The following is a 13298-nucleotide window of genomic DNA, read 5'->3' as shown; positions in this document are numbered from 1 at the left end:
GGGGCCAGCCATCCCCCAGCCCAGACCCCCCCTCGGCCCCTCCAAGCGGGGGTCTCTCCGCTTCCTACTGACCCCAGGGCGGACCTGGTGCCTGCGCTGCTCTGATCCCTGCCCCTTGCCCGCCCTGGCGTGCCTTCTCTTCCCCTTTCACCCACCCAGTCCGGGCTTGCTTTGCCCTTCTCCTCCGCCATCTCCTTTCCCTTCTCCTCGGGTCCCTCTTCCCAGCTGCCTTCTCCTCCCCCTAACTGTGGTGTCCCCTCACCCCTTCCCTGCTTCTCCTGACTCCCCTCCTGCTCTTCCCAATCCCTCACCCCCTGATCTCTCATTTCACCCCCGGGCCCACCACACCGCCCCTCACCCGGCCTCTGGCTTTCTCTCTGCCCCTTAGGCCTCCTGCCAGAAGAGATCCTGACCCCCACACTCTACCATGGCTACTACGTCCGGCCTCGGGCCGCCCGAGCTGGGGAGGGCAGCAGGGCAGGGGCCTCCGAGCTGAGGCTCAGTGAGGGCAAGTTCCAGGCATTTCTGGACGTGAGCCACTTTACCCCGGATGAGGTGACCGTGAGGACTGTGGACAACCTTCTGGAGGTGTCTGCCCGACACCCCCAGCGCCTGGACCGCCATGGCTTCGTGTCCCGAGAGTTCTGCCGCACCTACATCCTGCCTGCTGACGTGGACCCCTGGAGGGTGCGAGCAGCCCTCTCCCACGACGGCATCCTTAACCTGGAGGCGCCCCGGGGCGGCCGTCACTTGGACACAGAGGTCAATGAGGTCTACATCTCCCTGCTCCCTGCACCTCCGGATCCAGAGGAAGAGGAGGAGGCAGCGGGGTTTGAGCCCTGATTGCCACAGACCCAGCACGCAGAGAATCCCTTTCCACCTCCCACAGCGACAGGAGTTACTGCCCACCACTCCAGAGGTAGCGGCATCCTTGGAGGAAGGGAAAGGCGCATGGTCCACAATGTATGGTTTGGTCCCCTGGGACATGTCGCAGCCTTGGGTTTAGCGTTGGGTGGAGCTGAATAAACCCAACCAAATCTCAGGGCCTCTGCTTGTGCTGCTCCCTATTCTGTGGCAGGGAAGAGGGGATGGCCAGGGAGGGAGGAGGTCATAGCCAGCTAGACAAAAAGCTCCTCAGTTCGATGTGCCCAACGTCACAGCACCCTGAGCTCGCACTTGGATGCTGAGATCACGCCCGGAAGCTGACTCTGGCTCCAGATCAAATTCCTAGCCATAATTTTCTCACAATGCAACAAAAGAGAGAGTGATCCTGGGAGGGAAAAGGGATATGCCATCCAAACAGCCCAGAGGGCACTGTCTGAGCTGGTGATTAGAGACACAAAAACAAGGGTCTCCAGACTGTCTGGCCCTTTTTGGGTAGGGGTTGGGAAAATGGTTTTTGGCTGGAGAGAGTTGCCTAAAGCCCTGAAGTGAACACTTTGTTTTCCCATACTAAAGTCTCTCCACTGAAATGGTCACTGATTTTGAGGGACTGAGTATGCACACACAGGAACACCAATACAGAAGATTCTACCATCATCACTGAACCCCATTGCCTCCCCATCCTCTGAGGATATGGTGTGTTCAGGAAAGCCTGAGAGGCTGTCTCCTCACACACAGGCATGCTGTCTGCATGCAAGAGAAGACACGTGTGTATCATTTAGGAATTGTCCAGAAGATGTTCCTGCCCACAAATATTTATTTTATCAGAATATGGTGGACACCTAAAATTCTTTCTATATTAAAGTGGTTGTTTCTCAGCTTTTAGGAGTTACAAACCCACCTGAGAATCTGACAAAAGCTATAGATGCTCTAACCAGAAAAATACACATGCTCCCAAATTTGGCAATACAATTTCAATAGGTTCCCATAAATTTTGAGATCTATTGACATACCCCTCTTAGGGATCTATGGATTCCCAGGAGAATAACCTTCACTTGAGGCATTCAGTTTTTGGTTAAAGGATTGCCAACTATTAAAAATTAAAGCACACATCAGAGAAATAACTGTTGATCTAATTGTTCATTCATTCACTCAATAAATATTTATCAAACCCCAAAGTAATACACTATGGGGAATATACATTGTAAATATAAATTATACAAACTATGGATTTTTATTGCTTACTCTCAGAAATCTAGTTGAGAAGAAAAATAAAAAAAGGTTTCTCTTCACACTTCAGCCAGAACAGTTTCATATTGATTTGTTTTGTAATTGAGTTTTATTTAAAAGAAAGGATTTCTTAGCTAGAAAAAATGTGAAAACCTCTGATTTAGTTCAAATCTCCAACCCATTCACATCCTTTTAAAGTTATTAATCAACTTCTTTCTGGGATAATTTTTTTTTTTTTTTTTTTTTTTGAGTTGGAGTCTCACTCTGTCGCCCAAACTGGAGTGCAGTGGCTGCTCCCGGCCACCGCAGCCTCGACATGCCGGGCTCCGGTGATCCTTCCACCTCAACCTTTCAAGTAGCCGGAATTACAGGCGTGCGCTACCACGCCCGGCTGATTTTTTTGACTTATTGTAGAGATGAGGTCTCGCTGCCCAGGTGGGTCTCGAACCCTCGGCTCAGGCAATCCACTCACCTCAGCCTCCCAAAAGCGTGGAATTACAGGCTGAGCCACCGAGCCCAGCACTGATTTTTTTATTTTATTGTAGAGATGAGGTCTCGCCTGCCCAGGCGGATCTCGAACCCGTGGGCTCTGGCAATCCACTCGCCTCAGCCTTCCAAAGGCGCAGGATTACAGGCTGAGCCACTGAGCCCGGCTGGGATAATTTAAATGACAGAGAACTTAGAACTTTGTAAAGTAGCCCACGACATTTTCTTTTTGGATGTAACTGTTAATATTCTTCCTGAATCAAAATCTGAATTTCATAACTTCTGCCCATTGGTTCTGGTTATGTCCAGAAAGCAAATGCAATCCTTCTTTCACTTAAAAGTCCTTCAGACATTTAGAGATAACCAACCTAAGGCTTTCCCTTCCCAGCGAAACATGCCTAGGTCTTTTAACCATATCTTACAGCACTTTCCACATCACTATTACCCAGACAACTTTCTTTGAAACACACTGCCTTTTGATAATACAACTTAAAATTTAACATCTAGACCTAAAATTATTTCAGTCATGGATTGACAGGTACAGACTTCAATGAAATAATCAATACGTTTGTTTATCACTCTAGACTTATGTTAATGCTGCTTGAGGCATATCAGGTTTCCTGGTCACCGCAATGCACTATTGGTTTCTTTGAAGTTTCTGGTCTTCTAAAAATCTCTTGGGTACTTTAAAAAATCTCTTAGGTGCGGTAATATTTTTTTTTTTAATTACAAAAGATGTGGCTAAAGGGAACCAGGTTGCAGAGGGCTTTGAGTGCCGGGCTGAGAAGTTTGAACTCTGTCCTATAGGTGGCAGGAAATCATTAACAGCTTTTGAGCCAGAGAAGAAGGGGAGAGTAAGAGGATGAAAAGGATACAGTTAATCTAATGGACTGCAGGGGAGACAGTTCAATGACTGGGGCACAAAATAAGAAAATAAGATGCTTTGCCATCTGACAATTAGCTGAGAACAAGAAGCAATAATAACAATAAGCCAGGTGTGGTGGCTCACGCTTGTGATTCTAGCACTTTGGAAGGTGGAGGTGAGAGGACTGCCTCAGCCCAGGGGTTCAAGACCAGCCTTGGCATCTTGACCTGACCTCGTCTCTACAATAAATCAAAAAATTAGCTGAGCGTGATGGCACATGCCTGTAGTCCCACCTACTTCGAAGGCTGAGGTGGAAGGATAGCCTGAGCCCAGCAGGCCGAGGCTATGATGGCTGTGAGCGAGCCACTGCACTACAGCCTGGAGACTCCAACCCTCTCCCCGCCACACACAAAAAAAGGAACTGGGGCCATTTCAACCATAGAGTCATCTAATTTTATACCAGGAAGGTGATTAGGTAATAAGTTCACTTCTTTAATTTTACAGACCTTGAAAACTTAGGCCCTAAAATGTTAAGTGATTTGCCTACATTATTTCATTACTTTCAAATAGCAAGGAATATACAAGGAATCCATTTCCCTAACTTCCTTTTTTTTCTTTTTTTTTTTTTTCAGTCGGAGTCTCACTCTGTTGCCCAGGCTGGAGTGCAGTGGCACGCTCATGGCTATCACATTGCAGCCTTGCCCTGCTGGGCTCAGGTGATCCTTCTACCTCAGCCTTCCAAGTAGCTGGGACTACAGGCACATGTCACCATGCCCAGCTAATTTTTCTGTTTATCGTAGAGATGAGATCTCGCCAAGTTGCCCAGACTGGTCTTGAACCCCTGGGTTCAGGCAATCTTCTCGCCTCAGCCTCCCCAAGTGCTGGAATTACAGGAGTAAATCACCATGCTCGGCCCATTTCCCTAACTTTAAGGTTTTAAGAGATTCCAGTAACCAAACTCAGATTTTGGACAGGAATAATAAGAAGCTGGTACCAGAGCCGAGTGCAGTGGTTCACGCCTGTAATACTAGCACTTTGGGAGGTAAAGGCAAGAAGATTGCCTGAGCCCAGGGGTTCAAGATCAGCCTGGCCAACATGGCAAGACCCTGTCTCTACAATTAAAAAAAAAAATTAAGCCAGGCTCAGTGGCTCAGCCTGTAATCCCGCGTTTTGGGAGGCTGAAGTGAGTGGATTACCTGAACCCGCGGGTTTGAGACGTGCCTGGGCAACTTGGCGAGACCTCATCTCTACAATAAATCAAAAAATTAGCTGGGCGTGATAGCGCGCGCCTGTAGTTCCAGCTGCTTGGAAGGCTGAGGCGGAAGGATCGCAGGAGCCCAGCAGGTCGAGGCTGCGGTGGTTGGGAGCAGCCACTGCACTCCAGTCTGGGTGACAGAGTGAGACTCCAACTCAAAAAAAAAAAAAAAATTAGCCAAGGTGGTGGTGCACACCTGTAATTCTAGCTACTTGGAAGACTGAGTCGGAAGGATTGCCTGAGCCCAGCAAGTTGAGGCTGCAGTAACTGTGAGTGTGGCACTGGATTTCAGTCTGGGTGACAGAGTGAGACTCCTATTCAAAAAAAAAAAGAAGGAAAGAAAGAAAAGATAAAAAGAAGTTGGTACCAATTACCTTAAAAGTGAAACTCAAGTCTGAATGGTGCTGGGCAAACATAAGGTAAGACTCTATCATTAAAAAGGAGATATTTCAAAGACAGTGTGATGTAGTGGAGAAACATTTCCTCAGGAAACCCAGAGCCCTTTTCTATCTCAGGTTTCTTTTTTATCGAAGCTTGAAGCTCAAGTTCATGGCTTCATCAAAAGAAACCTCAAATCCTGCAGGTGAGATAGCTCTCACCTGAAGTCTGGGTGTGTTGTTCCACCCTTTGGGAACAGTCACCTAGGAATTATTCCAGCAGGTGGCTTACAAAGATCAACCTGCTAGGTTGAAATCTGACACGGACAGACACTCCCGGGAGCTGCCTCCAAAAGCTAAACCAGGAACCAGGAAATGCACAAGCCTCTAGAAGCCGAAAAACAGCTGGGCTCTCTGAGAGACTGAACGCCATGGGAAACCGGCTCTGCTGCCGGGGAAGCGGGTGAGTAGGGCGGCAGGACGGAGGGTAAAAATCTCTGTTGGTGAAACTTGAGGCCCAGAGAGGTAGTTATCTGCCAGCCTCCCACTGCTATCTTCCCCTGCCTGGTATTTCTTGGTTCCAGCACCAGAGCAGCACCTCCTTCCATGCATAATCCTTTCAAGGAGACTTTAGAAAACAGAGCCAGGCCAGCTGACTGTAGCCAGAGCAGGGCTGGGATGTTGAACTGGCATTGTTTCTCTGCCGTCCTCTTCCTCCCTTTTCCCTTCTCTCCCTTCCCTTCATCTTCTGATGAGAATAATTGTAGCATTTGAGAGCTTTCTATGTGCCAGGCATTTTACAATCTCATTTCATTTTCCCAACACTTCTATGAGAAAAGTGGTCTTTTCTCTCCTCTCATTTTACAGCCAGTTGAGAAGCTGAGGCTCAGAGAGGTTAACTAACTTGCCCAAGGTCACAGGACTATTAAACAAGCAAACCAAGATTCCAATCCAAGCTTGCCTGACTTTAACATAATACCACCTCCCAGAGCCCACACTTATCGAGCAGATCAACTTTGGAGAAATGTTTATTTAAAAGGGCAGAAGTAGGCTGGGCATGGTGGCTCATGCCTGTAATCCCAGCACTCAGGGAGGCCAAGGCAAGAGGACTGAATTTAGGAGTCTAAGACCAGCCTGGGCAACATAGTAAGACTTTGTTTCTACAATAAATGAAAAAGTTAGTCAGAAGGGGTGTCGCTCCTGTAGTCCCAGTTACTCGGAAGGCTGAAGTGGAAGGATTACCTGAGCCCATTAGGTCAAGGCTGTGATACCCATGAAGGTGCCACTACACTCCAGCCTGGTGACAGGGTGAGACCCCAATTCAAAAAATAAAAATAAGCCGGGCTCGGTGGCTCAGCCTGTAATCGCGCGCTTTGAGAGGCTGAAGTGAGTGGATTGCCTGAGCCCGCGGGTTCGAGACGCGCCTGGGCAACTTGGCAAGACCTCATCTCTACAATAAATCAAAAATTAGCCGGGCGTGGTAGCACATGCTTGTAGTTCCGGCTACCTGGAAGGCTGAGGCGGAAGGATCGCCGGAGCCCAGCAGGTCGAGGCTGCGGTGGCTGGGAGTGGCCACTGCACTCCAGTCTGGGCGACAGAGTGAGACTCCAACAAAAAATTTAAAAAACTAAAAAAACCAAAAAATAAAAATAAAAAAAGGGCAGAAGTAGGATGAAGGGGAATATCCATGGAATACTTGAATATAACTTTCACACTTATTTGCTCTGTGACCTACGGCAAGTCTCTTAATTTCTCTGTAATCCCTGCATAGAAAATACAGATAATACATTCCCCCCACTGTTTGGATCTCAGGTTTGTTTTGAATAGCAAAGGGTATATGTGAAACCTCATAATACAAGTTTATGGCATCGTTACTGTTCTTTCCCAGAGTTTTCATCACCACCATAAACTCCTGGACCTGGTTTTATCCTGTCTACTGCCTTCTTAGCTATATTATTCAATATATAGCTCAGACATTGAGGATGTATAGTTATATCAATAAAGCATTGTTGTGTGTGTGTGTGTGTGTGTGTGTGTGTGTGTGTCTTTTTGAGTCAGGGTCTCACTCTGGTGCCCAGGCTGGAGGGTAGTGACACGATCATAACTTTCTACAGCCTCAACCTTCTGGGCGCAGACAGTTTTTCTGCCTCAGCCTCCAGAGTGGCTGTGACTACAGGTGTGTGTCACTAAGCCCCACCAGTTTTTTTTATTCTTGAGGAGACGAGGTCTCACTATGTTGCCTAGGCTGGTCTAGAAATCCTGGGCTCAAGCAGTCCACCTAGTTTAGCCTCCCAAAGTGCTGGGATTACAGGTGTGAGCCTCTGCGCCTGGCTGCATTGTTATATTTAGAGAGAGAAATGTGATACATTGGAAAGCAATAGGTTTTAGAGTGGGTACACTGGAATTGTGTATTGTTCCCCCATTCACTCATTTATCCATTCTTTTATTAAACAAATAGTTATTGAACACATACTGTGTACCAGGAACAGTGACAGATACAAAAGACGTAGTGTAATAAAAGGAAATTTGGACGGGCATGTTGATTCAAGCCTGTAATCCCAGCACTTTGGGAGGCCAAGGTGGAAGGATTGCTTGAGCCCAGAAATTCAAAACCAGCCTAAGCAACATAGCAAGATCTCTTCTCTAAAGAATTATAAAGATTAACTGGGTATGGTGGTGTGTACCTATAGTTCCAGCTACTTCGGAGGCTGAGGCACAAGGATCACCTGAGTCCAGAAGGTCCAGGCTGTGTTGAGCCACTTTTCTCCAGCCTGGGAAACAGAATGAGACCCTGACTCAAAAAAGAAAAAGGAAATTTGATTCTTCTTTTTTTTTCCAGGCTGGAGTACAGTGGCACAATCACAGCTCACTACCATCTCGACTTCCTGGGCTCAAATAGCTGAGGCCATAGGTGCATGCCACCATGCCTGACTAATTATTTTATTTTATTTTTTTGAGTTGGAGTCTCACTCTGTCGCCCAGGCTGGAGGGCAGTGGCCGCTCCCAGCCACCGCAGCCTCGACTTGCTGGGCTCCGGCGATCCTTCCGCCTCAGCCTTCCAAGTAGCTGGAACTACAGGCGTGCGCTACCACACCCAGCTGGCTTTCTTTTTGATTTATTGTAGAGATGAGGTCTCACCAAGTTGCCCAGGCGGATTTCGAACGCACGGGCTCAGGCAATCCACTGACCTCAGCCTCCCAAAGGCATGGGATTACAGGCTGAGCCACCGAGCCTGGCTGCAGTGGCACACTTACGACCACGCCAGCATCGACTTGCTGAGCTGCGGCGATCCTTCCGCCTCAGCCTTCCAAGTAGCCAGAAGTACAGGCGCATATCACACCTGGCCTATCTATCTAACTATCTATCTATCATCTATTTATCTATCTACTATCTATCATCTATCTATCTATCTATCTATCTAATCTATCTATCTTAGAGACGAGGTCTCGCTAAGTTGCCTGGGCTGGTCTTGAACCCGCGGGCTCAGACAATTCACTCACCTTGGCCTCCCAAAGTGCTGGGATTACAGGCTGAGCCACCGAGCCTGGCCTATTTTATTATATTTTGTGTAGAAATAGGGTCTCGTTATGTTGTCCAGGCTGGTCTCAAACTACTAGCCTCAAGCGATCCTACTGCCTCAGCCTTCCAAAGTGTTGGGATTACAGGCGTGAGCCCCTGCACTTGGTCCTGCCTTCTTGAGTAAGATACCAGTGTTCTAGGGCTTTCAGTGACCTATCTGTATTTGTATTTGTTTTCTTGGTTGTTTTTTTTTTTAGTTGGAGTCTCACTCGGTCGCCCAGACTGGAGTGGAGTGGCCGCTCCCGGCCACCGCAGCCTCGACCTGCTGGGCTCCGGTGATCCTTCCGCCTCAGCCTTCCGAGTAGCCGGAATTACAGGCATGTGCTACCATGCCCGGCTGATTTTTTGATTTATTGTAGAGATGAGGTCTTGCTGCCTAGGCGGGTCTCGAACCCGCGGGCTCAGGCAATCCACTCACCTCAGCTTCCCAAAGGCGCGGGATTACAGGCTGAGCCACCAAGCCCGGCTTGTATTTGTTTTTTTTTGGTTGTTTTTTTTTTTTTGAGTAGGAGTTTCACTCTGTCGCCCAGACTGGAGTGCAGTGGCCTCTCCCAGCCACCGCAGCCTCGACCTGCTGGGCTCCGGTGATCCTTCCGCCTCAGCCTTCCAAATAGCCGGAACTACAGGCGTGCACTACCACGCCCGGCTAATTTTTTTGATTTATTGTAGAGATGAGGTCTCGCTGCCCAGGGGGGTCTCGAATCCGCGGGCTCAATCAATCCACTCACCTCAGCCTCCCAAAGGCGCGGGATTACAGGCTGAGCCACCGAGCCCGGCTTTTTTTTGTTATTTCAGTAAACCTCCAGAGATTTGAAGATACTATCACAATTTTAAAATATTCTTTTTATTTTTATTGATTTTTTTGAGTCAGAGTTTCACTCTGTTGCCCAGGCTGGAGTGCAATGGCACACTCATGGCCCCCGCAGCTTCGACCTGCTGAGTTCAAGCCATCCTTCCGCCTCAGCCTTCCAAGTAGCTGGATCTACAGGTGTGCTAATTTTTTGTTTTATTGTAGAGATGAGGTCTCACTAAGTTGCCTAGGCTGGCCTTGAACTGCTGGACTCAGGCATTCTTCTCACCTTGGCCTCCCAAAGTGCTGAGATTACAGGATTAAGCCACTGCGCCCGGCTAAAATAGTCTTTGTTGTTGTATTTTTCTGATTACAAAAGTAATAAACAAATTCACTGTAGAAAATTTGGAAAGAACAGAAAAAAAAAGAAGCAATCATAAAATGCAAGCACCTAGAAATGATGAAAACATCTTAGTGTATTTCCATATTCTTTTAAAATGTGCACAGTTTTTAATCCAAAACGTTTTTCTTATCTTTTTGGTAACCTAGTAAAGAGTAAAATTTTCCATTCTGTTAGGTGTTCTTCCAACATCCTTTATTAAGTGGCTACATATTTTCCATTAATTAAATATGCCATTTATTTAGTTGGTTACCAAATGTTGGACATGTATAAATTATTTCATAGTATATGGAATTGAGAGAGAGTAAACACATTTATGTTTAAGGCTTTTTTTTTTTTTTTTGAGACAGAGTCTCATTGTTGCCCAGGCTGGAGGGCAGTGGCACATTCACAGCTACAGCAGCCTCAACCCGCTGGACTCAGGCGATCCTTCTGCCTCAGCCTTCCAAGTAGCTGGAACTTCAGGTGTGTGCCATCATGCCCAGCTAATTTGTTTATTTATTGTAGAGACATGGTCTTGCCAATCAATTTGTCCAGGCTGGTCTCGATTTTTTTCTTTTCTTTCTTCTTTTTTTTTTGAGTTGGAGTCTCACTCTGTCGCCCAGACTGGAGTGCAGTGGCACGCTCCCGGCCACCGCAGCCTCGACCTCCTGGGCTCCAGCAATCCTTCCAACCTCAGCCTTCCAAGTAGCTGGAAATACAGGCACGTGCTACCACGCCCGGATAATTTTTTGATTTATTGTAGAGATGAGGTCTCGCCAAGTTGCCCAGGCAGGTCTTGAACCCGCGGGCTCAGGCAATCCACTCACCTCAGCCTCCCAAGGCGCGGGATTACAGGCTGAGCCACCGAGCCTGGCTCAGGCTGGTCTCAAACCCTTGGACTCAGGCAATCCTCTTACCTCGGCCTCCCCAAGTGCTGGGATTACAGGCATGAGGCACCAAGCCCAACTTATTATTGCCAATTGCATGGTAGAGGGATTGCACCAATTTTTATTCCTTCTACCACTGTAGGAGAGTGCCCCTTTAGTTTTCTTAATTCTGATCTAAAGTAAAATCCCATCACCCAAGAATTTAACCAAATACTCTATTTGGATTGTGTCCAGGCATTGTGCAATATTCAGCTTGGATCGGGCTCTATTCACTAAACTTGGAGAGCTCTAGTCTATGTATTTAAAAATATTTTCTCGGTCTACTTAAATAGAAATAAGTAAGAAAATAGTAGTGATGGGGATAAGGAATGAAGATTCTCTGGTTCCTAGGATAGTGCTATGACTGAATAGAGGTAACATAAAGCAAGAGGTGAACTGGCAGAAGAGGAAGAAGAAAAACAGAGGTAGTTTTTCTTCTGAACCACCTTTAGATTTTGGGTGGAGACTCTTAACTGCTCTCAACATAGCAAGCTGCATCAAGACTAAAAATCAGGGTCAGGCATGATGGCTCATGCCCAGCACTTTGGGAGGCTGAGGCAAGAGGATTTCTTGAGCCCAGGAGTTCGACATCAGCCTAGGCAACATGGTGAGGACTCTCCTCTATAAAAACATTTTTTAAATGAGCTGGGCATGGTGGCAGTCCCAGCAACTCAGGAGGTTGAGGCAGAAGGATAGCCTGAGCCCAGGAGGTTGAGACTGCAGTGAGCTGTGATTGTGCCAATGCACACCAGCCTGGGCGACAGAATGAGACCCCCAACTTAAAAAAAAAAAAAATCATACCAAAACATAAACCTGTCAAATGGGTGTGGAAACAGTCAAGATTTGGGGGGGGAGTAGTATAGTAAACATGATTTAGAACTAAGTGTGCATACCTCTCCCTCCCCCTTCACTCTTTAATTAGCAAAAGAAGGACGCTTCCCGGAGGTGAGAGGTCAGACAGACAAATTAGGGTTGGCTCCGGAATTGGAAATGTACTAGCAAGAAAAAGCATCCGAAGTAAGCCCCAAACTATTCAACCTATTTCCACAGTGTTGTCTCTCTGCGTGTCAAATAGTTGACAATCACGCAGACACACAGGCTCCATCAGGGACCCCAGGGGCTCAGAAATGAACGTAAGAGGTCTGCCTTGCAGCAAGGGCAGGATAGCTGAGTCACTTACCAAATCCAGCGCTAACTGTTCTGTAGGCAAAGTTCTCCAATGGATGTTAAAGGTTAAATATCTCTCACTTTCTCTGTTAATTAAAAACAAGGCCAAGGAAGCAGGCAGGGAGGTCACTTGTCAGGAAAGGGTTTTGAGGGGCTCTAACTATTATAGCCCTGGCTATTACAGCTCTTATGACTTTCAGAATAAAAGTACCAGGTTGGCAAAGTCTCCAGAAAAAACAAAAAAAAGAAAAAACACTGAGGAAGAAGCAAGAGGGTCTCTGGATTCGGTAATACCCCATTATTTGGCAGCTTTCCCTCACCTCCTGCTGGGATTAGCCGGTTAGACAATCCCAGAATAGCCCTCCAGCCAGCCACATCCCTGGCATGTAGTGCCTGGTTGCCTGAGGCTGTATTTTGGGTTTGGTTATGTCACTTGTACCATTCCACCTTCCAGAGCTGTCCATTTGGGAGAGGTGTGGTACTCTTGACAAATGTTTTGGGTCTGAACCTGGCTCAGGGTGAATCTTCGTTAGAGGGAGGTAGGGAAGGACATCCCAGAATGTTCAGGAGACCACAGAGCAAATGACGGAGGAGGGAAGACAGAAGTCAGGGCTCTTGCACATGGGTGATCTGTTTTTCCTATCACAGGAGCTGCCCATCAACTTTGCAGAAGAAAAGGAAAACAGGTAATTTTGCTGGGGGAGGGTGAGAAGGATTCTGGGGGAGGCAAATTAGAGAAGATAATAGGCATCTTTGGAAGGGGCATAGGGTGGAAAGAGAGTGACTTTGCAAGGGATAAAGGGAGATGAGAATCTGTGGATTACTGGGCTCAAGACCAGCTCCGAACCTCTAAATCTGACCCTTTCCATTATCTCAGAGTGGCAGGGTCGGTCATTCATTCTTGCATTCATCCTGCAAATATTAACTGACCACTTATATTGTATGTGAGGCACTCTGTGGGGCCCCAAGGAGGCAAAGAGGCACAAGAGGAAGCACACATGATCTCAGCCCTGGAAGAGCTGAAAATCAAGTTTAAGAGATAGATTCATATAAACAGATAATTGTAATGTCATCTCCTGGTACACTCATGCCATGGGAGAATGAGAGATGACACTGGTGTCAAAGGAGTGGCAGCAGATTTGCAAGTCTGGGTAGGGGTGGGGGGTGGGGATCTTTTGTATTTCTTCAGGGTCAAATGTGACTTCATCTTTTGTGTTTCTGATTATGCTTATTTGGTTTTTTTCTCGTTTTTTCTTGGTCAGTCTAGCTAGGGGACCATCATTCTTGTTTACCCTTTCAAAGCACCAGCTTTTTGTTTCATTGATTTTTTTGTATTATCTTTTTGTCTTCTATGTCCTG

At 47.1% G+C, this 13298-nt stretch overlaps 2 protein-coding genes across 2 annotated transcripts in view; both read left to right on the top strand.

Annotated features, from left to right (window-relative positions):
• Positions 1-378: 378 nt before the first annotated feature.
• Positions 379-1046, top strand: HSPB2 (heat shock protein family B (small) member 2; the record flags this gene model as incomplete). Its single annotated transcript, XM_008065593.2, has 1 exon — positions 379-1046. A coding segment is annotated over one exon (465 nt), but the record flags the coding sequence as incomplete, so codon positions are not given.
• Positions 1047-5526: 4480 nt separating this feature from the next.
• The window catches only part of CUNH11orf52 (chromosome unknown C11orf52 homolog), an 8976-nt gene continuing 1204 nt past the window's right edge, over positions 5527-13298 (top strand). The window contains exons 1-2 of the mRNA XM_008065586.1: positions 5527-5558; positions 12588-12625. Of these exons, the coding sequence (XP_008063777.1) occupies positions 5527-5558; positions 12588-12625 (70 nt within the window). The remainder of the gene's footprint in view (positions 5559-12587; positions 12626-13298) is intronic.

The sequence above is a fragment of the Carlito syrichta genome, unplaced genomic scaffold (assembly GCF_000164805.1).
Source record: "Carlito syrichta isolate Samal-C Ts95f unplaced genomic scaffold, Tarsius_syrichta-2.0.1 Scaffold308670, whole genome shotgun sequence".
Lineage (NCBI taxonomy): Eukaryota > Metazoa > Chordata > Mammalia > Primates > Tarsiidae > Carlito > Carlito syrichta.
This window is presented reverse-complemented; position numbering and strand designations above follow the sequence as displayed.